The sequence below is a fragment of the Archocentrus centrarchus genome, chromosome 4, assembly GCF_007364275.1.
Source record: "Archocentrus centrarchus isolate MPI-CPG fArcCen1 chromosome 4, fArcCen1, whole genome shotgun sequence".
In the NCBI taxonomy this organism is placed as follows: Eukaryota; Metazoa; Chordata; class Actinopteri; order Cichliformes; family Cichlidae; genus Archocentrus; species Archocentrus centrarchus.
Genome location: NC_044349.1, coordinates 34,860,789 through 34,886,496, shown reverse-complemented (window position 1 = coordinate 34,886,496; position 25,708 = coordinate 34,860,789). Strand labels below are relative to the sequence as shown.

Below are 25,708 nucleotides of genomic sequence, written 5' to 3'. Positions count from 1 at the left end.
ATTTCCCCTCCAAAATGTCATGTGACTCGTTAGTGTTACTAGGTCTCAGGTGTGCATAGGGAGCAGGTGTGTTCAGTTTTGCAGTACAGCTCTCACACTCTCTCATACTGGTCACTGAAAGTTCCAACACGGCAGCTCATGGCAAAGAACTCTCTGAGAATCTTAAAAGATGAATTGTTGCTCTACATGAAGACTGTTATATAAGCTGCACACAGACTACTTTCATTGTGTCAAAGTGTCATTTTCTCAGTGTTGTCCCATGAAAAGATATACTTAAATATATGCAGACATGTGACGGGTGTACTCACTTTTGTGATACACTGTATAACCCAGCAGGTAATTCAGCATTAACGCCAAGTGTGCAGCAATACCAAACCAAAAGATCTGAGGAAGGTGAAGATTGTGAAACGTTTTAGAGGAGTTCAACTAACTGTGTCAGTCTGAATGTTTAAGTCTTTTTCCCACAGACAGAAGGACAACAGTCTGTAAGCTCATGGGTTAAAAGCAACATTTCTGCTTTCTATTTGAATCTTCAAGTTGAGCAGTTAAAGAGGCTTTTCACTGAAAGGAAAGTCAGAGTTCATAGTGGCTGAAAAGTCACTAACTCAGCAGACCCTGGAGAAGAGAGAATACAAAGCTGCTGGAAGCTGACAGTGGACATTATTGAGCAATAGGCAGTTGTTATTTTTCCAGCTGGACTCTTGCAGACTTGTTGATTAGTGCCATGGATGTTATTCACGTGTTGGAATAACAGAGTCACATTTAAAACTTGGCAGCCATGAGTTGGGAAGTAGTAGGTAGATTTTTGGACCGGGTTGAAAAAGTAGCAAGCCACATGCTGAAAAATGATAACCATATACTGTATCAGGAGGTAGTAGTCACAATATCCAAAAGATAGGATAGGATAAGGTTTGGTATCCGCAAGCTGGGAAGCAGTAGTCTTCGCATTATGGTGACAGTAACCACATGTTGTGTTGCTGCAGTTGCTTGTTGGCAGACACTGTACGGTACTTGCATCATGTTGGGATATTAGGGAGTATCAGAGACTTAAAACATATTGGGATTATGAGAAGTGGAAGTAAAATGTTAAAAGGTGGCAATCACATTTTGGAAATGCTAGGTTAGGATGTTGCAACCACATCGCTGAAGATGATTACCACACAACACGATATTAGAAGTGGTGGTCACACATTAGGATATCAAAGTCACATGTTACAACGTGGCCACGTGTCATGAAGCTTATATGTATATAGTGGGATGTGGTAGGGCCATGTACTGTAAAACACATATGCAGAGGTGGTAGTTATACGTGACAGCCAGGTGATGGAAGCTGTTACCCATATGTAAGGACATGATAGCCACATGTTCTTATTAAGAGCTGCAGGTACCAGGTCATGGTACCTGCATGCTGAGCTGAACATGTTCGAAAATAATAGCCATATATTTGTCAGTGCTATTGTGTAGCTGGGATATGGTAGATACAAAATGGGATACTGAAGCTACATGATGTAATTTGCTAGCCACATATACCGGCAAGATGGTCATATCTTGGAATATCAAAGCCATATGTTTAAAAGCACAAAGCATATGGTGAGATCATGTCCTGTAGTAGCCACATTCAAGGACGCATCATCCAAATTTTAGGGACATGGTAGTCACATTTTTAGAATTTGGCAGCAACGTGTTCAGATGGGACTTTGAAGCTACATGTTGAAACTTGGTAGCCACATGAACCATGAGCCTTCTTGCCCAGTGTCGGCCTCAGGCTGAAGGTGGAGCAGACTGGGGTAGTTGATAAAAGCCTTTCTTCCTGGATCTCCTTAAGTAGTCGAGAAACAGAGCAGAAGCTGCTAGCACAGTGGCAATGCAGACAGCTGGGATGATGATGATGCTGAGACTGGAGGGAAGTTTGGATTTTCTCTCTGCAAAAGAATAAGGGGTCAATAGGTCAGCTTTGTGAAACTTTTTATAAAAACTGTTAAGCTAAACTCCAGCATTTTCACTTAAACAGAAAGGGGATGATAAACTTTTCTAAACTTTTTTACTGACCTCTGACACTGATGTTGAAGATTTTGACCTGGTACCCAAGGTCGTTGGTCACATTGACCTGGTATAGCCCAGAGTCTTTGGCTGTGACATTGACCAATACGAAAGTTCCATTGGTAGAATATAACTCTGTGCCATTGGTCATTTTCTTGAGAATCACAGCTGATGGTGGGAAGCTGATGGTTTGGCAGCAAACAGTGACATTTTGTCCCTCCTGGACCATTGTAGATGGCAGGATGCGGACTGTGGTGTTCCTTGGAGGAGCTGGATAACAAGAAAACAGATCAAAATGAGATCCACTGTCCACTTTAATTTCACTTTTTTTTTGCACAGTTACTTTTGCAGGAAATGCACAAAAGAGAGATGACCCAACTGAGACCCAACACTTATAACCATACAGTCATACAGCACTTCATTCTGTAGGCTCAAAGTGTGCTATGCACCTCACATCCACAGGTGATTCTGCAGTCACAGTTGTAGGTACAACAGTTGTTGTGTATTCTGGTCTGACAGTGTATTTAGTTGATTTTACAGTGGATTCTGTAGGTGTTCCTGCAACTTAATTTTCTGTTGAATTCCCAGGTTTTAAAGCCACCAAACATTTCAGTCATATTTTGGTGAAAAGATGAAGAAGCTGAAGAAGCTCTGTCAGTCAGACTGTCATGACAGGCTGAAATGAACTCTGATAAATCACAGGACAATCGGGGAGACATGTGAAGTGAGGTGTACTGGGTGACAAAAAACTGAGTCCAGATGGAAAGCTTCATGGTCATTTCCACATCTAATTAATGACAGTAAGTGTGACGGATCGAGAAGAGTCAAGTTAAGTTTTCGCAGTTGAGTTTAATGCATTTAAAAAGGTCAGGGACCGCTAAACTGAAATCCAACTCTCTTTTAACTTAAAACTAAGTTAAAGGAGAACCGTACAGAGAATGTACAAAAGCATGTGAAAGCAGCTCAGCCAAACCCGCTGACCTTCTGACAGACCTTTAACCAACACATCATCACCTGATAGTGGACAACCCTGCCACAGGACTGGAATTCAGCCTGGTGTCCTTATTAAGGTTTGCATGCCACTTTAATACTAAACATCCTTTTTCTCATGTTGTAGCTCACCTCCTCCTCACTGTTTCACTTACAGCTAGAGGACTACAGGGCTGTGCATAAATATCAATTTATGTGCAGAAACTACATGGTTTTTACGGCACCTTTCAAAAATAGAAACCAAATAGATTCAGACGTTCTGTAGACATAAATTTGTTTTCAATTTTTAAAATTTGTTTGTGCCTTGACAGGTAAACAGGTTGTTTATGAAGGAAGACACCTGAAACACTTTGATTAAAAAAGTAAGACATAAGAATCAGAGAAATACACACATGCATGTGGGGACTCAGAAGAGACAGGCCTGTGTGTGTGTGTTCCTGTCCAACCATAACATTTTTATACTGACAGCCTCTTATCTAAACATAAACAATCTCTGAGCGCTATGAGTTGACCTTCATCACTCAGTCTTGTTCAAGCTGGATTTCGTGACTCAGATTTCTCAGATTCCTGTACGTCTCCTCTCCTGATGCTTTAATTATGCGTCCTTGCGGCCGGTCCTCAAGATAAGATGCACTGAAACAGAAAAGTTAGTCTACTACTTTCTGATCAGTTGCTCTCTTTCTAATGTATTATTTAATTGTTTATTATTTGGTTGATCTACTGTTTATTAATTAATTTACTGGAGTTTACCTTTAAACTTTTGTCCTTTATTCATTGAGTAAAAAATAATCCCTAACAGGCTGCTTCAGTCTGGATCAGCTCACAGAGAAGTTTTGAACATTTGGTAAAGAAGTGATCATAATTTCTGCTTTCATAAGTTTAATATTTCTGTTATTAGATGTATTTTAACCTGTTTCACTTGATATTCCTTTTAAGAGAACGACAATAGCAATGAACTTTTACATATATTTACCTTCACCAAAGAAGTTCTGTTTTTGGTGGTGTTTGCATGTCTGTAAACACGATAGCTTGAGTTTTGAGTTCTTTTGAATTCTGATGAAACTTTGTAGGGGTGCAGAGTGGGGTCATCCGCCAAGGTCTTCAAGGTCAACTTCATGATCTATTGGTCAAAAACTGATTCCTACAAGTGTGGTTTGTACTGTCAACATATAGAAAGTACCATACAAAGATTTGAAATATGGTCTCATATTTGACCTCTGACCTCAGTTTTACATTTCACATCTGCCTTTCTTTCAAGGTGACCCCAAAATGTGTTTGATCTTTAGCGAAAGTATTGAATGTGAGTGTGGACGTTGTCTGTCTCTCTGTGTTGGCCCTGCGACAGGCTGGCGACCTGTACAGGGTCTCGCCCAGCCCCCCCACCCCCCCCCCCCCCCCCACCCCCACCCCCCACAACCCTGAACAGGATAAGTGGAAGTGAATGAATGGATGGATAGATTGTCAAGAGAAAGAGAATGAACTGCCAGGTTAGTTAGAAATATACTGTAGTATATTATTATATAATAAGCTCTAGATATTATCCATTAGTTACTTCTACATAATGTTTGTGTAATCAGAGCAAACGTCTGTCATGCTGCCCTGATCTGATTTTTACGGCACTACAAACTTCTTAAAAGTAGGTTTAAAAAGAACAAAGAAACCAAAATGAATACATAGAAAATACAATAATATTCCCTTAAAAGGAAATACTGCCCAGAGGGGGCGCTGCCTTGGTGGAGGTTTGTGCTCTCTGAGTGCTTCTTGTAGGTTTTTTAATCCTTAACAAGCTCCGCTCTACGGCTGCACTGAATGACCTGATGGGAGTGTGACGGCTAAAGTTCTGGGCTGATGACTCAGCTGTAAAGTCAGGCATTTATTTCTGTCTCAAGACCTTGTGAAGGAGTGAGAGGCTGTTTTTGTTTGTTGGTTTGTTTTTCTGACAGAGAAAAAAACACACAAAAGCAAAAAGAAAAAACTGAAAGAAAACTGATTAAAAATATTACTAAATCCCTGATTCAAAGCTTTGAGGAGTGCAAGATATATACTGTGTGGCTAAAAATATTTAAAAGAAATTATTTAAATAAAATCTGCACTATGTCGCTCCTCTCCTTAAAAAGCATATGAAAGAAGATTTTTTTAAATTATAATTATTAATGATCTGACCTTTGACAGTGATGAAGTGAGAGGCCAGTTCAGATCCATACTGGTTGGAGGCTTCACACTGGTAAAGATCAGAGTGTTCCAGCAGGATGGAGGAGAGGCTGAAGGTCAGTGAGGATGAGGAGGATGGTTTAATTCTCTGAAGCTCTGTCCCATTTCTGCTCAGCACCAGTGTTGGGGCTGGAGCTCCGTCTGAATGACAGCTAAATGTCACCTGATGACCCTCCACCACCTCCTCACCTGGCCTAATTAACAGTGATGTATTCCTTGGATGATCTGAAACAGAATTAGACCAGGAGTTTAATAAAATTTAATAAAACCTGGATCTGAGTTTAACAAAACCAAGATCTGACTACACAAAACAAACAAATAGACACTTACAGTGGACCTGCAGAGGGACGCTGGTCCTCCTGGACCTCCACAAGTCTTGGTCTTCTGTCAGTAGCTCTGCGCTGCAGGTCAACACCTGCTGATCCTCATCAACCCGGTGCTGAAGAGTAGAAGAGACGTTCTGTAAAACACTGGAGAACCTGAATGACTCTACCGTCACCGTTGTGTTTCCCAAAAGCCACCGGATTCTCAGCTGATTGGCTGAGAAGGCATTAATGACATCGCAGTGAAAGACTGCCTCTTGGCCCAGCAGGACAGGGCCAGGATCCTCCAGTATGGGATCAGATGGAAACGCTGGAGAGAGAGAAAAAAGTAACACTGATATATTTAGTAGCTAATGATGATTCAGAAGTGTGAAAATACACAAATTGTGCCAATGAAAATCAGCTTGCAAAGACTTCAACATCAAATCACAGCTAATTACATGTAAGTCAGAAATCATCAGGTTGTTTAAAGTTCTTCACTACATTCTGCTTTTTGGAATTAAAACAGTGGATCACAGTTGGAGTTCATGGTTTTAACAACCTATCCCAAAAACCTCTAAAACCTTGAGAAAGACGATACCTCAGTACTGACTTCAGCAGATTCAAGAACCCTGAATCTTCTGCTAAGACCCTTTTTCTCATTAAGAAAAAAAAGATTTTGGCTTCATTGATACCTTTTCAAAATCTCTACAACCATGGAACCAAACAAGGAACACCGGAAACTCTGGAACCTAAACCTAAACCTCCATGATCCATCATCATCCTATTCAAATCATCTGCAAACTTTTATGAACCTCTGAAAATATCCAATCACAATACCACAACCAGTAGAATCTTGCCAAAGACCACCTTAAAAGACTTTTAAACCCTTCTTAAGGAGACAGACACAAAATGCTGCCCCGGTTTTCTCAGTAAGATGGAGCTTGGCGCTTCCCTCCTGATGATGATCCTTTATTCAAAGTGGACAGTGTACAGCTGCCATGGTCCTTGGGGTCTTTGACCCAGTGTTTTGAGTTTGTAGAAATAGTGACGTGTTCCTTTTAGGATTCATCTCAGTGTCTGTCCTCGTCCTTTTCCCTGTGTAAAGCTGCCAGTTTTTGAAGTGCTGTGGATTTAGTTTTTCTCGACATCTAAGTCTTGGTCTGACATCTAAGTCTGGTTTTTTTAAAATAAAGGTTTGTCTTTTGTTTACTTCCATGTGCCCAAGAGTCTGCATTTGACTCTTAAACTTGCAATTCATGACAATAGCTCAAACATAAATGTAATCAATGTAATTAATGCACTGTACCAGAGAGCCAGTGCAGGTCAAAATAAAAGAAAACAGTAACAGTTGTTACAGATTAGTAACAAAGTACAAAATCATATAGACCACATTGATATGTCTGAAACACTTTTTCATAGAAAAGCAAGTTTAACAATTAGAACCTCAAAATCAGAGACTGGACTCTGACTCTGCTCCTTTCTGAGTGGGAGGGTTTCATATTTAGTGTTTTTGTTGAAGTGGTCAGAGGGGTAGATATGAGTGTGTGGGTGGGTGTTTGGCTTCGTTCCCCCCTTGTGTCACTTCCTTACAGAGCATTGGAGTTTATCCTCTCAGCTCAAATCTGTCAGCAAACCTTTGAAATGAGACTCTTTTCGTGGCCCTCTGACTGTGAGCATGTTTGTAACTCTTCACATTTGCAGACTTTTAAAAAAATGGAGGTCACTGCAGTTTTTAGGAGGAAGTGGAGCATTTCTTGGAACAGTTTTTTAGTGATGGTGACGATTTTCAGAAGCATAAAAAAAAATGGAGCAGAGCTATGTTTTTTCAGGGATTTGCAGAAAAATCTAGATTACAAAAAAAAAATAGCAGATCTATGTCAGGACATGCTGCTGCTCTCTGTGTTACTAAACCAGTGGCGTGGAGCTCTGCAGACTTTGACCTGTGTTCGCTGAAAAGTGGGGCTGAATGTGCCCAAACAAACTGAGCTGAAACTAAATCGTGATGATTCATATGTGGCTCTGTTTTCTCTGACACCCCCCACCCCCGGACGAGCAGCTCAGCATCAGGACATCTGTGCACACATCACTAAGCTTCATGTCTGTTATGAGCAGTTCATTTTTTTATTACACCTCTGAGATTATCAGACAAGAACGTCTCCTGCTGAGCTACACGAGTCCTGAAACTGCTGAGGATAAAACCTGTGTGCGCTTTTGCTTCAAGTTTTAGCAACATTTTATTTAACTGGTCCTTTCAGCTTTCCCCTCAGCATACAGTCATTTTCTAGTATATTTAGCTGAGTATTTCAAAGACTGTGCAACACAATCTAGTACTTACAGGGTCTGAGCTCTCAGCACAGAGGGAAAGAGCCTCTGCATGGGGCCCTTCTGTTAAGGTTATTCTAAAATGTACAAATGCAAAATAATTCTGTTCAGTGGTGGAAGTAGTATTCACAATAAACCTACAAAATAACGCTTAAAAATACCTCTTACAAGTAAAAGTTCTGTAATGTAAAAATAAGTAGGTACTGTACTTACTTAATACTAAAAGAAAGTACTTCCTACCGAAAAACAGTGTGTGAGTGTTAGACTAGGATACATCATTACACGACAGTATAATTCTCATCCATTAATATTAAAGCAGTGTTTAGAGTACTGCAAATGAAAAAGGTGGAGCTACAACTATTAGTTTTTGGGCTGCCACTATTAATTATGTTTATTATGGATTATTCATCTGTCTGTATACATAGTTTCAGCACAGAAATAAAAGTTGTCAAATGCAACAAATTCAGATGGATGTAGTGGTATAAAGAGTCAAAAACTGGAAAACATCCCGGTGGACATGTTTGTTCTCAAGGAAAAAAAGAGACTGTCAGTCATCTTCAAATCTAAACAGCTGCTAATTTTTGAAAATTAAGAGGAAAGTTTTGATTAAATTTCCTGGAAAACAGAAATATCAGGACTCTGAGGGTATTGTGACTTTCACCACTGTGACAGCAATTCAAATAATAATAAAAAAAAACACCTGAACGCAAACCCAATTCCTTTAAATTTAACCTTGAAATTCCATTAACTTCCTCTTTAATAATAATAATAATAATAACAATGAACAATTAATAAACTTTTTATCATATGTTTGCACTGTAATTCATAAGGTCTCTACTTAGAGGAATCTAAGGAAAATAAAACCTCTTAAAATTAACATGAAAATCTACTGTTGAATTAACTGTTTAATAGTTCAGAAACCCCAATTTGAAAATAAATGAAGTGTTGTTGTGTGACTCTGAAGTCATAATCATCTGCTCTCGGGTGTGTCAGACTCACAATAGACGTGGACCTGGATGTTTCTGGTCCTGATGACGGAGTCACACTCGGCCTGACAGCTGTATTCACCCCTATCATGGAGATCCAGATCCTGCAGGTGGAGCAGAGACAGTCCATCCTGATGCCAGGTCCTCTGGAGGACAGTGTGGTGCAGGTCAGTCCTCCTCCAGGTGAGGGTGGGAGTGTGGAGACAGCCAGAAGCCTTGCATGTCAGACTCAGAGCTGATCCCCGCTCTGCTGAGACCTGAGGACTCGCCTCCACCTGCAGAGGGTGAGCTGAAGGAACAGTGAGACTTTACTGATCCTGTGCATTCACACTGAACCCAACTCAGAGTTATTTTATTGCTGTGTGCGAAGGCTAACCTTTACAGAAGAGGCGCTTTTTACTATCACACACAATTAACCTAAAAATGTGAAGAAGAGTCTGGATCCAAACTAATCTGCATGCTGGCAAAAAGCTGTTGGGGTCTAGTCCAGTATACCTTAATGATTAATAATACTTAGACCTCCTCTTTACTACAGAGGACTTAAAGACTATGCACTCTAAACTTCTCTTTATTGGCCTTGAACACAACTTCAGACACAAACATCCATTCCTCTGTGGCTGCAGTGAGATGCCAGGAAATTCAATAAATGTGTTTTCTTACAGAAAGATTAATTAATTTTTTTCATAACAAAGTTAAATATAACCTCACATATTCAACTGGGAAATATTTGAAGGTACCAATACCACATTAACAATACCTCATTAATTTATAAAAACAGGGGAACACATTGTTGGGTTGCTGTTTTGTTTGTAAGAGTCAATCAAACCAAAAGCTTAAGATTCAACCTTAAATAATTTTCTTAAGTAATTCCTAAACTGAACTGGCTTCTTTTGTCTTCCTAAGCTTGAGTGTGCTTACACTATGTGGTGGAAGCAAAAGGTTCAGGGACTGGTGCTATGGCACACACACAAAGCACAGCATGTAACTTTGATGAATCAGGATTGAGTTATGTCAGTGGAACGTTGTTGTGTCCACTTGCTGCTCCACTGGACATTTTTCAGTTGCGCCATGGACCACAAGCAGCAGTCTCTATAGTGGGGGCTATGGCTGTGTGCCAGCCCTGACACCATGTGACCAGGTGCTTGCTTGTTGTTTTCTTTGACATTCATGAGGTGGCACATCATGAATATCTCACCCAGCACCAGAATGTTCTACAGTTCTTCAGGAATGTTAAGTGTAATGGTGTAAATACTCAAGCACCAGTCACAGGCTGCCATGCTGTACCTTAACACTGGATCCCATCCACCACAAGAAAACTATCCATGTGTAGAGAATTAAAAACTAAATTGTAAACCCTTTTAAAAAGAAAAATGCAATCATTTGCAAATATTTTACATGCTGAAAGACAACAGATTAAATGTGAAAATGAGAAATGTAATATTTTTGAAAAGACATGCTCATTTTTGAATAGAATGTCAGGAAGAATTATGGAATATCTCATGAATAACCTGATTAATTGGCATCAGAGCATGATTCAGAGAGGCAGATGGAGTTTTCAGACCACAAAATATTAAATCACTAAGAACAAAGCTTATCATTAGTCCACAAGGCTTACATATCTGTGAAGGCACCACTGACACTAAATGACACAAGTTCTGGGGCAACATCCAGACAATGTCTGTTTCAGGAGAGGCTTTGCTTAAATCAGGACAACAATTCCTGGAATTCATGGGTTCTAAACTAGCCTGCCTGTCTCTCTCTCCCATCTCTCTTCACTCTTCAATCATCATATTATGAAACTAAAAATAATGCCACAGAAGGCTCTGAAATCAGCTGAATTCTCTTGATATATTAAGTAAAAAAAGGAAAACATTTTGCTTTTAAAACTAGCAGTGAAGGGTGGTGTCAAAAGAAGAGTAAAAGCAACACAGTGGTAGGCATACCACACTGTTATGAAATGTGTGTCTGGCACTGAATTTAAAATGAGCTTATATATTTAAAAAAATACCAGATTTCTCAGTTTCAGCATTTTGGTCTCTGAACTTTCAATTGAACGTAGAGTTTCAATGATCACATTTTACATTTAAATTTTACATATTGTTCAAACTACTCCTCCACGAATTGCCACCTTATCATGTTGGAAGGGTTTGTGTCCCAGTGATTTCAGGAGCTATGTTGTCTGGGGGCTTTTGCCCCCTGGTAGGGTCTCTCAAGGCAAATTGGTCCTGGGTCACGGGCCAGACAAAGAGTGATTTAAATTACCCCTATGGAAGAAATATCAAGTGAACAGTTTACTCTACCCGGGATAGGGTTACCAGGGCCCCACCTTGGAGCCAGGCCTGGGAAGGGAGCTCGAGGGAGAGTGTCTGGTGGCTGAAGAGGAGACATGGGCCTGCCTTAGTGCAGGCCCACCACCCACAACAGGCATTGTAAGGGTCAGGTGCAATGTGTGTCAGGTGGCAGCCAAGGGCAGAGACCCTGGTGGACCAATCCCTGGCTATCGGGGCTGACTATTGGGACATGGAATGTCAACTCTCTGGTGTGGAAGGGTGAGGTTGAAAGATAGTGACTAGATATAGTCAGGCTCACCTCAATGCATGGCCCGGGCTCTGGAATCTCCTGGAGAGGGGCTGTACCCTGTTCCAATCTGGAGTTGCCCTCGTGAGAGGAGGCGAGCCAGGGTGGGTATCCTTGTTTTCCCTCGGCTTGCTGCCCAGTACATTGGAGTTTTCACAGGTAGACAAGAAGGTTGCTTCCCTGCACCTTAGGGCCTGAATGTTGCCTGTGCTTATGCACCAAATGACAGTTCAGAGTACCTAGCCTTCTTGGAATCGCTGGGCGGGGTGCTCAAGGTTGCTCCATCCAGTGACTCAGTTGTCCTACTGGGAGACTTCAACATTCATGTGGACAATGACAGTGGGACCTGGAGGGGCGTGATTGGAAGGCCTGCCTGATCTGAACCTGAATTGTGTTCAGCTATTGGACTTTTGTGCAAACCACAGCTTGTTCATAATGAACACCATGTTTGAACATAAGGATTTCCATAAGTGCACATGGCACCAGGACACCCTAGGTTGTAGGTCAATGATTGATTTTTGTAATTGTATCATCAGCTCTGTGGCCATATGTTCTGGACACTCAGGTGAAGAGAGGAGCTGAGCTGTCAACTGATCACCACCTGATGGTCCATTGTTGAGGCTGCGGCACAGAGCTGCAAGGTGGTCAGTGCCTGTTGTGGTGGTAACCCAAGAACCAGATAGTGGACACCAGAGGTGAAGGGAGTCATCAAGCTGAAGAAGGAATCTGAGGTCACTGAGGTGTTTAAACAACTCCTTGTTGGCAGGGCCCCTGGGGTGGACGAGATTCGCCTTGAGTTCCTGAAGTCTCTGGATATTCTAGGGCTGTCTTGGTTGACATGCCTCTGCAACGTCATGTGGAGATCTGGGGCGGTGCCACTGGATTTGCAGACTGGAGTGGTGGTCCCTAAACTTTAAGAAAGGGAACCAGAGGGTGTCCTCCAACTATCAGGGATCACACTCCTCAACCTCCCCAGGAAGGTCTATGCCAGGGTCCTGGAAAGGAGGGTCAGTCCGAACCTCAGATCCAAGAGGAATAATGGAGTTTTCGTCCTGGTCGTGCAACACTGGACCAGCTCTTCATCCTCTCAATGATATTCAAGTGAGCATGGGAGTTTGCCCATCCAGTCTACATGTGTTTTGTGTACTTGGAGAAGGCATTAGACCGCATCCCTCAGGGTATCCTGTGGGGAGTGCTGCGGGAGTATGGGGTGTCTGGGCCATTGTTGTGGGCCATTCAGTCCCTGTACAACTGCAACGAGAGCCTGGTTTGCATTGCCAGCAATAAGTCAGACTCCACCAGGGATGACCTTCATCACCGATTCTGTTCATAATTTTTATTGACAGAATTTCTAGGCGTAGCCAAGTGATGGACGGCTTCCACCTTGGTGGCCTCAGAATCTTATCTATGCTTTTTGTGGAAGATGCAGTCCTGTTGGCTTCATCAGGCAGTGGCCTCCAGCTCGCACTAGAACGGTTCCCAGTCAAGCAAGAAGAGGTGGGTATGAGAATTAGCACTTGTAAGTCTAAGGCCATGGTCCTCAGGACCACTTCTAAGGAACAAGTTGCTGCCCCAAGTGGAGGAGTTCAAGTATCTCGGGGTCTTGTTCACTAGTGACAAGAAAAAGGAGCGGGAGATTGACAGACGGATTTAAGCTGTGTCTGCAGTGATGTGGACGCTGCACTGGTCCGTTTTGGTAAAGAGAGAGCTGAACGTGAAAGCGAAGCTGTCAATTTACTAATCAATCTACGTCCCTACCCTCACCTATGGTGGTGAGCTTTGGGTAGTGACCGAAAGACCATGATTACAAGTGGTGGAAATGAGCTTCTTCCAAAGGGTGTCTGGCCTCCCCCTTAGAGATAGGGTGAGGAGTGCAGTCATTTGGGAGGGGCGCACAGAACAGCCACTACTACACAACACTGAAATGAGCTAGTTGAGGTGTTTTCAGGCATCTGACTAGGATGCCTCCTGGGTGCCTCTTGGGTGAGGTATTCCAGGCATGGAGGAGGCCCCGGAGCAGACCCAGGACACGCTGGGGAGATTATATCTCTCGGCTGGCCTGGGAACGCCTCTGTGTTTCCACAGATGAACTAGAGGAGGTGGCTGGGGAGAGAGAGGTCTGGGTTTCTCTGCTCCTGCAACCCGGACCCAGGTAAATGGAAGAAAATGGAGGGATGGAATGGATGTTCTATAAGATACAAAAGAGAATAAAAGATACAAAGAGAAAAATACTACCTCTGACAGTAACAGAGCTAGAGACAATCTGGGATCCATACTGGTTAGAGGCTTCACACTGGTAGAGGTTGGAGTGTTCCAGCAGGGCAGAGGAGAGGCTGAAGTTCAGTGAGGACAAGGACGCTGAGTTAACTCTTTGAAGTTCTATCCCATTTCTGCTCAGCACCAATGTGGGGGGTGGCGCACCCACTGAGCTGCAGCCAAAGGTCACCTGCTGACCCTCCACCACCTCCTCACCTGGAATTACTAAGAGGGATGTGTTGGTGGGTGGAGCTGTTTGGGAGAGCAGAGACACAACCAATTCAGTGAAACAACAAAGAAGCTGCAGAGATTGTAAGTGAAACAGGACCATAGCTCACCGTGAACTGTGACGTCCAGAGTGCTGGTGTAGTTTCCTTCTGAGTTGCGGGCGTCACACTCGTACTGTCTGGTGTCAGACAGTTTAATTGCTGTAAAGCTGAGCTGACTACCTTGACCGCATTGCAGAGATTGGCCGTTTGTTGTCGTGAAGCTCCAGGTGATGGTCGGCTTAGGATTTCCATCTGCCAAACAGGTGAGAGTGAGCGGAGAGCCAGCCATCACCATCACAGAGTCTGACATCTTCACAATAACAGGAGCATCTGGAGAGGAGAGAAGTCAGGTTTATAAGGACACAGACACCAGGTTGCAGACTAGAGGACTTGGAACTGAACTAAGACTCACAGAGGACACTTATTTGGACGGTGGTTTCTCTGGTCCTCTTGTCAGCCGGCAGGTCCTTCAGCTCCAGCGTGGCCCTGCAGCTGATATTCTTTCCTGGGTCCTTGTTCTCAGCTGTGAACTTGTATTCAGACCGGACTGACCTGGATCCAGCATCTCCTGCTGTGTTCTGCAGGATGGTGTTTCCTCTAAGCCAGGTGAGGCTCAGCTGCTCAGCAGGATATATGTCAGATACCTGGCAAGTCAGGGTGGACTCTACCCCCAGTCTAACATGGTCCTGACCTGTGATCACAGGGCCTGATGGAAAGGCTGGCACAGCAGAGAAACAGAAGGCAGGTATTAACTGCCATACTGTAATAACAACAATATAATAATAAATCATAACAGTGTAGTTCCTTGTGGCCCCTTGAGGCTGGCTCCAAAGTGGTTTTGTCTCTGTGGATAGGCCCCATCTCAGCTAATAGGACTCACTGTGCCTTTTGGAGCATTTTTAATGGAACTGTCAGACAAACAATGACAGTATGTGTTACAGACTCTCCAACAAGTCTGCGCTTCAGTTTTGGTGGGTTACACTCTGGTATTTTATTATTCTGTTACTTACCACTGTGTGTTGCATTGTTTCAGTTTTATGAATACAGCTTATTAATTACTCCAGCTAGCTAGCTGAAAGCTTTTCACATTACCCTCTCATCTTAATACGGTTATTTAAGCAGCAGCCAGAATATTTACATTTAGGCTTTAAAATGACCAAAACCAGTATGTGTTGTTACGGTGCTTGCATCAGTATTTTAAATTTACTGACCCTGAAGCCTTAAAGTGATGCAGTATGCACGTCTTCCCATTTATGAGGCAGTCCAGGAAGTGAAATGAAAAAAGTAGTATCTCTTGTAACACCAAACTTTTACTTTTATACACTTGCTAAAAGTTTCGCTTTTAGCTTTAAAGGTCTTTCTGGAACTATTCCAGAGATTTTATCAGGAATCCTTTTCCTGATGAGTATAACCTTTGTTCATACCAGGACAAAAATATTTCCTTTTTTGTTAATGCTGGATGTTCCCTTCATGCTTTTCAAGATTAGCATCCTGTTATTCTCCAAAAATGGTGCACGACCCTGAAGTCTAGATATTAAAGGACATACACTCACAGAGAGTTTAAAGTATACACTTCCAACAAAGTGATGTATTCTCATAATGTTAGCCTCAAAGCATAATGGCCTAAGTCACATTTTGGCCAAACTGACATATCTATCCAAATGAATCTACAGTGTTAGCAAAGTAGAATTAAGCAGGTATCTCAATTTGGCCAAAATATAACTTAGGCCACTGTGCTGTGAGGCTAATGATAAACTTGGAATTAATCCATTAAAAATACATAGGCATGGCCACTGGTTTGTAGATGTTGCCATCTAGAATATAGTGGGCCAGATAGACATTCTGCCTAATTGTGTTTTACGTACATGGCTAATGATCGGCCACATACTAGCATGCCAAAGGTTGAGGAGAAAAGAACCTGTAATTTGTAATTTGTGCCTGCACCTTCAGACTCAATATATGAAGCATCATATAATAAGTTTTATCAACAGAGAAGGGGTCCCCTTCACCAAAGAAGTGAAAATGTGAAGGAAAGAGACAATCCAACTGGCATCTGGATAAAACGTCATCCACTTCCTTCCCCACTTCATCTTTTAAACTGAAGTCAGGGCTCTAACACATGAAAACATGCTTAAAGATGCTCGTTTATTCACAATATTGTCACATTTACTTCTTGTCAGCAGATTACACATCTCTGGACAGCTGACAATGAGCCATCTCAACAACAGCAGCTGGTTATAACATTATGCCAGCTAATGTTAGGCTCCAGTGTCCTGCAAATTACACGTTCCCTCTGATGAATAGTTTCATTACATTCTCACATTGTATGAAAGTTTATTTGCTAAGTGTTCGAGTCCAACAGTATTTGAGCTACTGCATAGAAAGTTTCACTAATGCCGGCTAACAGAGGCTAACAGCAGCAAAAACAGCAACGCTTACTGACAGATAAGTTCAGGATATCCCAGCAGCTCATCTCAGCATCGCTGTCATACAGACGTGAGCTTCACCGTCTCATCGACTCCTGTCAACTCCTTTCACAAAGTTTTACAGCCTAATTAAATGTGGACACCTGGCATATTTATAGCTGGGGTAAACAGTGGACTGACAGTCTATACTCACTACAGATAAACGGCAGCCAGAGTTGTTTGTCCTACTGCGGTCACCACAGCTAGGATTATACACTTAATTGGGAGGGTTAAGAAAACAGAATTCAGTTTACTGGAATCTACTGACATCTATTGGTGAGATTTTACACACTGTAACTTTAAACTATATGGGTGTGCCATTCTATCACTGTCATCCTTGAAATAGAGTGCAAAGTCTAAAAGGTTTAATGGATTCAATTGTGGTTTAAGTCAGCTGTCAGGAGAATTTATAACCATCCTGACAAATCAATGAGGCATTATGATAAATGGAAGCATACTATTAAAAGTGCATTCATTTATGTAGTAGGTTTGAAGCCATTTAATTACTCATTTTCTTTTCATTAATTTTGTGTGATATTTTACTGGTGTTTGAATATTTACTTTTATTGATATAAATAAATATTGAGTACTGAGGCATGCAGTTTGGTAAATGGATCGGTTCTTATATAGCACTATTCTACTCTACTTTAAGCATTCAAAGCACTTTATACAACATGTTTCATTCACCCATTCACACACATTCATACAACACTTCCTTCTACAGCTAAGTGCTTTCTATCTAACATTCACACACATTCATACTCCAGTGGTTGTATCAGAGAGCAGCTAGGGGTTCAGTATCTTGCCTAAGGATACTTTGGCACGCAGGCTGGAGAAGCCAGAGATTGAACCACCAACCTTCCAATTAATAGGTAACCTGCTCTACCTCCTGAGATACAACCACACAAAGTTTCACACATGTTGCTTTTAGGCCACAGTGATTTATACTGACTGTATAAAAGGGTAGGTTAGATGAACTTTTTTGTTTTAGTCTCACTTCTGTCTCATCTGCTAACATTGAGGGGGCAGAGTGTATGACCTATACTGCAGCCAGCTATCATGGGTGATCGTGTCTGCGTTAAATGTTAAGGGTCTTTAGCTGAAGTCTACTGGATTACCCTGCAAATTGAAAAGTTATCCTACAGTGGCACCAAGTGCTTTAAAATAAAGTGGTAATATCTGGTGATGGAAAATAAAGCCTGCATTGAAGGTGGCTGCAGTAAAAGCCTGGCAGAGCATCTTAAGAGGGCAAACATAGCATTTGGTGATGTTCATGGGTTCTAGAGATCAGGTACTCAGTGAATTTCATCCAGGTATCAAAAAAATTCCTTATTCTTATTCCTATTTAAAATTTTGTTAGTTTGTCCAATTACTTTTGAGCTTTTTGATAATGTGGAACTGTATATAAAATGTCTAAGCAGTTACCACAATAGTTAAAGCCCTTGAACTGAAACTGAATTGAAAGTCTGCGCATGTTGATTGCTGGATTTAAAATCCACTTTGTGCGTATAGGAGGCAAAATAACAAAGAATAACTGTACATAAACTCATATTGTTTCAAATAGAACAATCATGAAATAATAATATAACATTTAAATATAAAAATGTAATTCATCCCATTTCAAATTTATGCTCCATTTCAGTGGTAACTCACAGTAAACCTGCACCGAGCGTCTGACTTGTTTCCGTTCTCCTCTGCAGGTGACTGTACACAGCAGTGACCCCTCGTGCTCCATCATCACAGGATCAAAGGTCAGCACAGAGCACGTTTCGTTGGTGGTGATGGAGTCGGTGAGAGGCCGGTCCCCCAGCATGGACCAGGAGACACTTGGTATGATGGGACAGTCCTGAAACAAGCAGAGCAGCTGCTGACGCTCACCCAGACTGAACAGAGCCCGTTCAGGGGTCACATCCACCTGCAGACCCAAAATCGGTGACATCAGGAACACAGCTGTGGAGGGAAACAACAACATTAAAAAAATTAGGCAGGTTTTCTTCAGCTCGCGTTGGTTGTCAGCTGGTTCCCCTGCACCGAAACATTTACCATATATTTCTGCAATAATCACTATTTAAATAAATTTGTATGAAGCTTTACATGCATAAAACAGTGACCAGTGAACAGTCATTTGTTGAAAGCAGTCACACTGACTCACTGCTGAGAGGATGTGAATATGTGTGCGAAGATGAATCTACTGCAAATCACTGAACTCAGTATTACCAGGTTTGATCTGTATTTGAAACATTATGGACTAGCCCTTACATACAGACTCCCACTACATTACATTACATTACTTTTCGCCTCCAAGGACAAGAAACAAAATAAGCTAAAAAAAATAAGCTAATTAGAACTGTGAACTAACAGGGATTAAAACCGAGGGGCTGGAGGAAGGTCACAAGACTATCAAACCATGAACTGCTACATCAGTGAGTGTGGGAAACTCACATGAATGCCTGCTACTGCTGCTTTGACAGCACACACTAGTTCGCAGCAAGCAGTTGCTTATGTTTTGTGTTCTAAGTGTTGATTAATATGGAGATAATATTGATAATTATAAATGGTAGTTATAAGGATGTTTTATGATAATGAAGTGAAGACAGTGTTTAATGGTTTATAATGGTTATGCATGGTTACATATTAGAACCAAGTGGTATATTTTTATGATGTCTGCAAAGTCTTTTTATAAAAGCGTATTTATGATGGCAGCCTGCTGCAGCAGCTCTTGTGTGTTCTGTCTTTTTGCTGTCACTTTGTGCACCCTTATTCTTGCTTGTTTTTGTTTTTTTGGAGAGCCATATAATTCCACACACAAGACCAACTGATGGAGTTATGGAAAAGACGACGGGGCTGCAGAGCTGGAGGTCCCCGGCCAATAAGATGAGCAAGCTCAGGATGATTAAGACCAGGAGGAAATACTGATGATGTGCTTCACAGAAACCTGGCTGAACTCACACTTCCTGAACCACAACACAACATCAACTGGCTTCAGAATTTCTCGGGCAGAATGAATGTCAGTAAGACCAGAGAAATGGTGATCAACTTTACAAGGAAAAGGACTGCCACACGGCTCGTGTCTTTAGACAGGATGGGAGCAGCATTGGAGCTGGTGATACCAACAGCCTGAATAAACTGATCAGGAAGGCCAGCTTTGTGATTGGCTGCAAACTGGACACTTCTGAAGTCACAGCGGAGCACTTTCTCTAATGCTACAGTCAGTCACACTAGGGAAGACAGGAGTTGAACACCATGGCGTGATAAAAATTTATCGTGACTGTGTGCAATGAACTTGTGATCTTGTTGCCTTTGCAATGGTTGCTATGAAGACCCAGGCGGCTGCCGTCTGCAAGCGAGTTTGGTGCATAAAAACAATAAAATGGCAATAAGACATTTGGCTACTGAATGGGGTTAAGTTAGCAATTACATTCATTCTATTTGATGACATGACAATCTGTTGCTGTTCACATAAGCAGAATTTCACATTCATTCATTCACATTTCATACATTCAGGTTCCTGCAAGAACCTCATAGATTTGCAACAGAATTTCAGAAATTCCTCCACAAACAGTAGTTCCTAGTTCGTAGTTGCAGCAATTTAACTACAAAATGACACGGGCACTCAGCAACTGGAGTAAAACCAGAACAAAACCAACTGGCAACCATTTGAGTCAAGTCCCTGTTGCTAAGAGAGATGCCACCGATGAGTTGCGATCAGCGCAGACTAACTCAGATTAATTGCTGTGTGTTGTCTATCTGCCTTTATAAATTAGACAATTATTTGCAAACCAATCTGTCTGAGAGGTACTGCAGTCAGCCCGACTCAAACCGTGACTGCTTGAAGAAAGGGTTGCTTCCCACCATGTGACCCAGGCAGTCACCTTGCAATCAAAAGTGATCACCCAGCAGTTGAGAAGGTGTCAACCCTCAAGGAAATGATCACCCTGTTCCCCACAGTGAAGGGGTCATAAATCGTGTTTATGTCTTGTTTTGAACTACAGTCTGTAAAGCACACTTCCCCATCAGGATGTAAATTGGAGATGAAACATTTCAGATTTTGCTTTACGCCAGAAAACAGAAGCAAATTAATAACAAAAACCAAGTTAACACTAACACTAACTGACAGAGACAGTCTCTCTCAAAGTCACATCAGAGTCTGTCCTGAAGGACTTTAAGGGCAGTGATCAAAAGTAACATCATCAGCAGGTCAATAAAAGCTTTGTTCACTGAGCAGCAGAGATAAGAGAATTTGCTCAGTAAAGAGCAGGCTGTCCACTGACGGGCCACCCCTGCAATGGTTACAAAAAGAGCGGCATAGCATTATCACAATACTGTTTTTATAGTATATAAAATATGTGTTTTAAAGCTGCTGCAGCTCCTCTGTACTGCTGGGGTAAAATGTCCAAGTTTAAAAAGTTTGTTTAGTCTGGTACAAAAACAAACAAAAATGTTTCGGTTTCTATTTCCTCCTTCATCGCAACTTTATGATGGGTCATCTTTTAGAACTCATTCATTTGGATTCTGGTAAGACTTAAATTACGGTGAGGCCGCTCACTGAACAGTTCCTCCCACGTGTCTGTGCTGCAGTTTGGAGCCTTTAAATGGAATTATCTGGCCCAATGATAGCATGTTTACTTATCAAGATACAATCATTAACTGTACAGGAACACTGTCCAGACACATACCTGCTCATTACTGCAGAGTAAGAGACTAACAAAATACTAAATTCACTAACCAAAAATGAAGCACAAATTTTTGGATCGTAACACATGGCAAGCTGTATTAAAATGCCAGATATAAATGCAAAATAAGTCAATAAAAGTCGGAGGTCAAGTTCAGTAGCTACAGCTGCTTGTGTCAGCACACCTGTCAGTCAAAGCAGCTGCAACCCCCACGATCGACACAGTCGTGAAGGGAGAACCATCCACAGTTACCAATAACTTCATTATGCTGTAAACATCGTTCTTAATGCTGTAAAGTTGCGCATTAAACCTGGGGGGGGGTCTGACTCACTTTTACTGCCAGCCTCAAGTGGCCATTGGGGGAACTGCAGTGTCTGGATGCTGTGTTGCCTTCAAATGTCTTATTGATTGAGTGAATGTCAAAAACCAAAAGTTTATGGTGATATAAGAAAATGAAAATGCCAACCATTATTATCATTTTCAGAAATACAAAACAGAAAAATCTGAAAAATATATTTTAAAATTAAAAAACAAAATATTGACATAAATTATTGAAAAAACTGTAAAACAAAAACGTTTAAAAGCTTTGATGAACTGAAACATCCACAAACAGCAGAAAGTGAGAAAGGTGAGATATGAAATCTAAAAAGTGTTCCCTGTTTTTATGAAGATGAATATGAATTTCCCTCATCTTTCCATGCGTGTCTGCTTTTTATTTCTCTATTGTTAATATACTAACCACAAAAGCTGATGAAAAACACAACAATGGCAACATTTTTCTCCAATGAAAATACAGAGATTGCAATAAAACGATATAATATTTGCACTTTTTAAAACACATCACACAACAAGCATAAATTTAATCAGAAGAAGGGCTTTTACCTGAGGTCAGAACAAAGACGCTGCGGACCCGCGGGAAGGCCATCCTCTGCGCGCACACACGGATGGATGGACACACAGCAGCGTCTCCTTTGTCGGAGTTTCGGGATGTGAAGCAGAAAGCAGGCGGACTGACGAATCACAGACGGTCTGTGAACAAGCGAACGGGCCTGTGATGAAACACACGCCCCCTCCGTCATCTGTGCTGAAGCGAGTCTGCGGGCCACAGCGCCCTCTGCAGCACACTTCACGTCTCTGTGTTACACCTTTTCATTATTTCTCCCCATTCTCCTTTCGTCTTTTTCTTTCTCCACCTTTAATCCAGCTCTTTCCTCATCCTTCCTTACCTTTGGTTTGGAAGAATTAATTTACTTTCTCACACCTTTCTTCCCTCCCACATGTCCACCCTATTTTTCCTTTACTCCCCTTTTCCCCATTCTCTGACTTTTTCCTTCTCCTTGTCTTTATTTCTTCCTCATCCTTTCTTTCTTTTCCCCTCTGGCCCTCCCGGAGTGAAGGTCAAAGTAATTAATGAAAAACTGATGATTTAAATCATCTGGGAGGTTGTGTCATCTCTTTTGAGATATTTTTGGTCAGCTTTATATTTTAACTGTATTAATATGTCTTCACTTTCTATTGCTATGAATCATGGGTTGTTGTTTTGTTTTGTTTTGTTTTGTTTTTGTTTCTTGTTAAATGGCATTAAATTGAACATAACAGCCAAAACGTTACGGGCAGTTATTACAATGAAAAGGAAAAGCGATCATTTTTCATGGATCCCAGCAAGGACTGCGTGTCCTGTTAGGGAAATTCCCAGGACTGATTCCCAGAACTGAGGAACAACTTGCAGTAAAGCATGGTTTCTGTTTTGTTTCTTGCACTGAACCAGTTATGCAACTGGACAATTTGGAGAGCAGCCGTGGAAGTACGAGTGTTCACCCTTTGCTGGTGGCCCTGACTCTCCTGGGTCAGGGCATATCACCCAGTAGTTTCCTGGGAATAAAAAGTGAAAATGAATTCCTGTCACGTTGCTTTTGCTCTTAGATATTTGGAAACTGGAATTGTTTCTCCTGTCAGTGAACTGTGATGAAACAGCAACCAACATGCTGGACCTTGTCATGTGACGGGGGTTCTATCAGGAGTGTTTCACTGTGGGGCCTCTGCCTGACTCATTTGGAGACTGTGATAAAGGGCTGAGTGGTTTACAGCCTCTGTGACTTTGTATTGATCACTTTGATGAGGATTCAAACCAATCACGACTTTCACTGATCAACTCAGAAGGTCTGGACAGCTTGTTTTGTTCATCAGGCTCTTAATAATTTGATGTCTGATTTACTGAATCTTCAGGTGTTTTTCCTTCTTGTTTCATATCTCTCAGCAGAATCATTTTTCCATTTGGTTGATTTCCGGACTGTAGTACTATCATCCCAGCCTTGTTTTGGAGTTGGGCAACTTCGTGTTGTCATTGACTCGAGACTTGTCTGGATCTCACAACTCCCAAGAAGCTTCTTCTTCTGTTGGCTGGTCTGCATTTTGCACTCAAACATCTCAGTGTGAGCATTTCTGACTTTTGTATTTTATCTTGTCTTCTTAAACGTTTTAGTGAAAAATGAGAATTTAGAGCTTTTTGAATTCAGATTCATGGCTGTTGACTTTGATGAGGACTTGCTTTGCTTCGCCTCAGGTTTGTGTTTTAGACTTGGACTCGTGTCAGAGCATGTGTGAGAGCACCGCAGTCTCACTTTTTTGTACCTGAACTGAAAGCCAAGTTTGAACTTGGCATGTACTTCCACTGGGAGATGCCTTCAAAACTTCAGGGTTGCAATGAGCTCATATACTACGGGTTTTGACCCGGACTTTGTGCATCCACTTGATCTTTATAACACCACACCAGTGCAGTTAACACATATCAAAAACAAAGAAACTCAGAGTCAGAAGAATAATTATTTTATTTTGTTATTGCTCAGACAGAAATTGTGCTGTGTGCTAAAAGAAAAAAAAACTCCAATATATTTTTTAACTTTTCCCTCAGTAAAATTCTTCAGTAAGACATTAAATACAAATCAGGACTTCCATCAGTAGAACCACAATTCAGCTTCATTTAAACATCTTCATGACAGCAATAAGTGCAAAAACCTTCTGCTTCTTTGCAATGCTGACAAATACAGTGCTTAACAAATGTGTTAGACCACCACCCAATACAAGGTTTATGCCACAGCTTCCCTAAATTAACAGTGCTGCTAATTACCAAATTTAATATTTATGTTTCTGTAATGGTTAATCTAACAGTATGTGCAAGCTCTTTATTCAGAATATTGTTTATGCTAAAATATCATTGTTATCCATGAATTTTCAAATTTATTCTTTAAACAAACAAAAAAAAAAGCAGAAAAACCTGTAAATCACATTATTATTTTGTGACTAAGATGCCAAATTACACTTATTTACTTGCATTCCTGAACAGAACATTTGAATTTCATGTTAAAGTGTGTATAAATTGATTTCTGCGTGCCAGCTCCAAAATCAGCAAATTCAGTCATTTTTAGTTTTAAACACATTTCTGGCAGATTTCTAAAATCTTTGTGTTCTTGTTTTTATGACAACTGGTCTAATAAACGTATTAACCACAATGTGATTTTTAGCCAAATGATTAATTCTGAGATGTGAGACATTTAAGGCACTTTGGGTGTGTTTAGTTAAATGATGATGTGACTGAGGGAAATAAACATCAAAAGGCTCTTGAAAATAGTGAGGTCTCCTGTTTTGGTTGCTGAAGCTTGTATTTTATTGGTCCTGAGCGTCTCAGAGACTCTGGAGTCTCTGTCACGAATGACAAACTCATTTCTTACACACAGAATGAAAACACTGTGATGATGTCATGAAGGACATTCAGCAGTTATCTCACAGCATAAAGCTTCAGGAACTTTATACGGGGACCTTCCCGGGGGTGAACCTTTATCCAGCACAGTTACACAGCAGGCTGAACGCACCAGGAAGTTTAAGCACATTAATCAGCTGCCGTGAAAAATGAAGCAGTCTCAGTCGATTCATCTTCTCACTCTAGTCTCCGTGGTTTTAAGCCAGTAATCTATATAAAACTTCAATCCCCAAAAAGACAGAATACTGTGTAAATAAAACAGAATGCAATGTTTTGCACTGCTGAGCAGATAGAATCCTATAAGTCTGAGACTGGGACAGCATTCCTCTCCCAAAGGTCCAACAACTGCTCTCAGGAGACCTCAGACATTCACAGGCTGTTGTTAAAAGAAGGCAGGATGCTAAACAGTGGTAAACATGGGCCTCTCTCAACTTTTCTGAGATGTTGTGCTGCCATCAAATTTAAAATGAGCTAATATTTTTCTGGAAATGGTACATTTTATTTTCAAACTGGGGGTTTTGCAGGTTCAAATAAAAAAATTCTGTAAGTTCCAGGGACCTTTGCAGGGTAAAACCATCTTCTAATCCAGACCCTTGTTCCTTCATGGAAGCACAGGAACAGAAAGGTTTCTTTCCCAGGGAAAGTTCCTGCGCTGATAAACTTTGAATAATCTTTGAATGTTTGGTGGATTATTTCTTTGTTGTAACAATGCAATAACTATTTATTGCCAACAATGGCAATAAATCTTATACTGTTGGGAAGCCTGTTTATTTCTCCTTAAATGGAGCCACATTTGTGAGGAAAATGCGCCTGTGGTTGAGCAGCAGAGTTGAGTATCTGGGCTGCACCCACGAAAA

At 41.3% G+C, this 25,708-nt stretch overlaps 1 protein-coding gene across 1 annotated transcript; it reads right to left on the bottom strand.

Moving 5' to 3' along the window:
- Positions 1-228: 228 nt before the first annotated feature.
- Positions 229-22,084, bottom strand: vcam1b (vascular cell adhesion molecule 1b). Its single transcript, XM_030728252.1, has 10 exons — positions 21,977-22,084; positions 18,075-18,371; positions 14,369-14,674; positions 14,026-14,286; positions 13,667-13,939; positions 8,868-9,143; positions 5,572-5,874; positions 5,194-5,466; positions 2,050-2,310; positions 229-1,922 (listed from the first exon to the last, which is right to left on the bottom strand). Exons 1-10 carry the CDS (start codon positions 22,017-22,019, stop codon positions 1,762-1,764), a joined length of 2,454 nt encoding a protein of 817 aa, XP_030584112.1. The 5' UTR covers positions 22,020-22,084; the 3' UTR covers positions 229-1,761.
- Between the last annotated feature and the right edge of the window lie 3,624 nt (positions 22,085-25,708).

Excerpts from the sequence above, each read along its gene's own strand:
- vcam1b (XM_030728252.1), bottom strand. The coding sequence starts at position 22,019 with ATGGCCTTCCCGCGGGTCCGCAGCGTCTTTGTTCTGACCTCAG. Across the intron at positions 5,875-8,867 it reads CATCCAGGTCCACGTCTATT|CGTTTCCATCTGATCCCATA; the intron begins GTGAGTCTGACA and ends CTCTCTCTCCAG. Across the intron at positions 5,467-5,571 it reads CGTCCCTCTGCAGGTCCACT|ATCATCCAAGGAATACATCA; the intron begins GTAAGTGTCTAT and ends ATTCTGTTTCAG.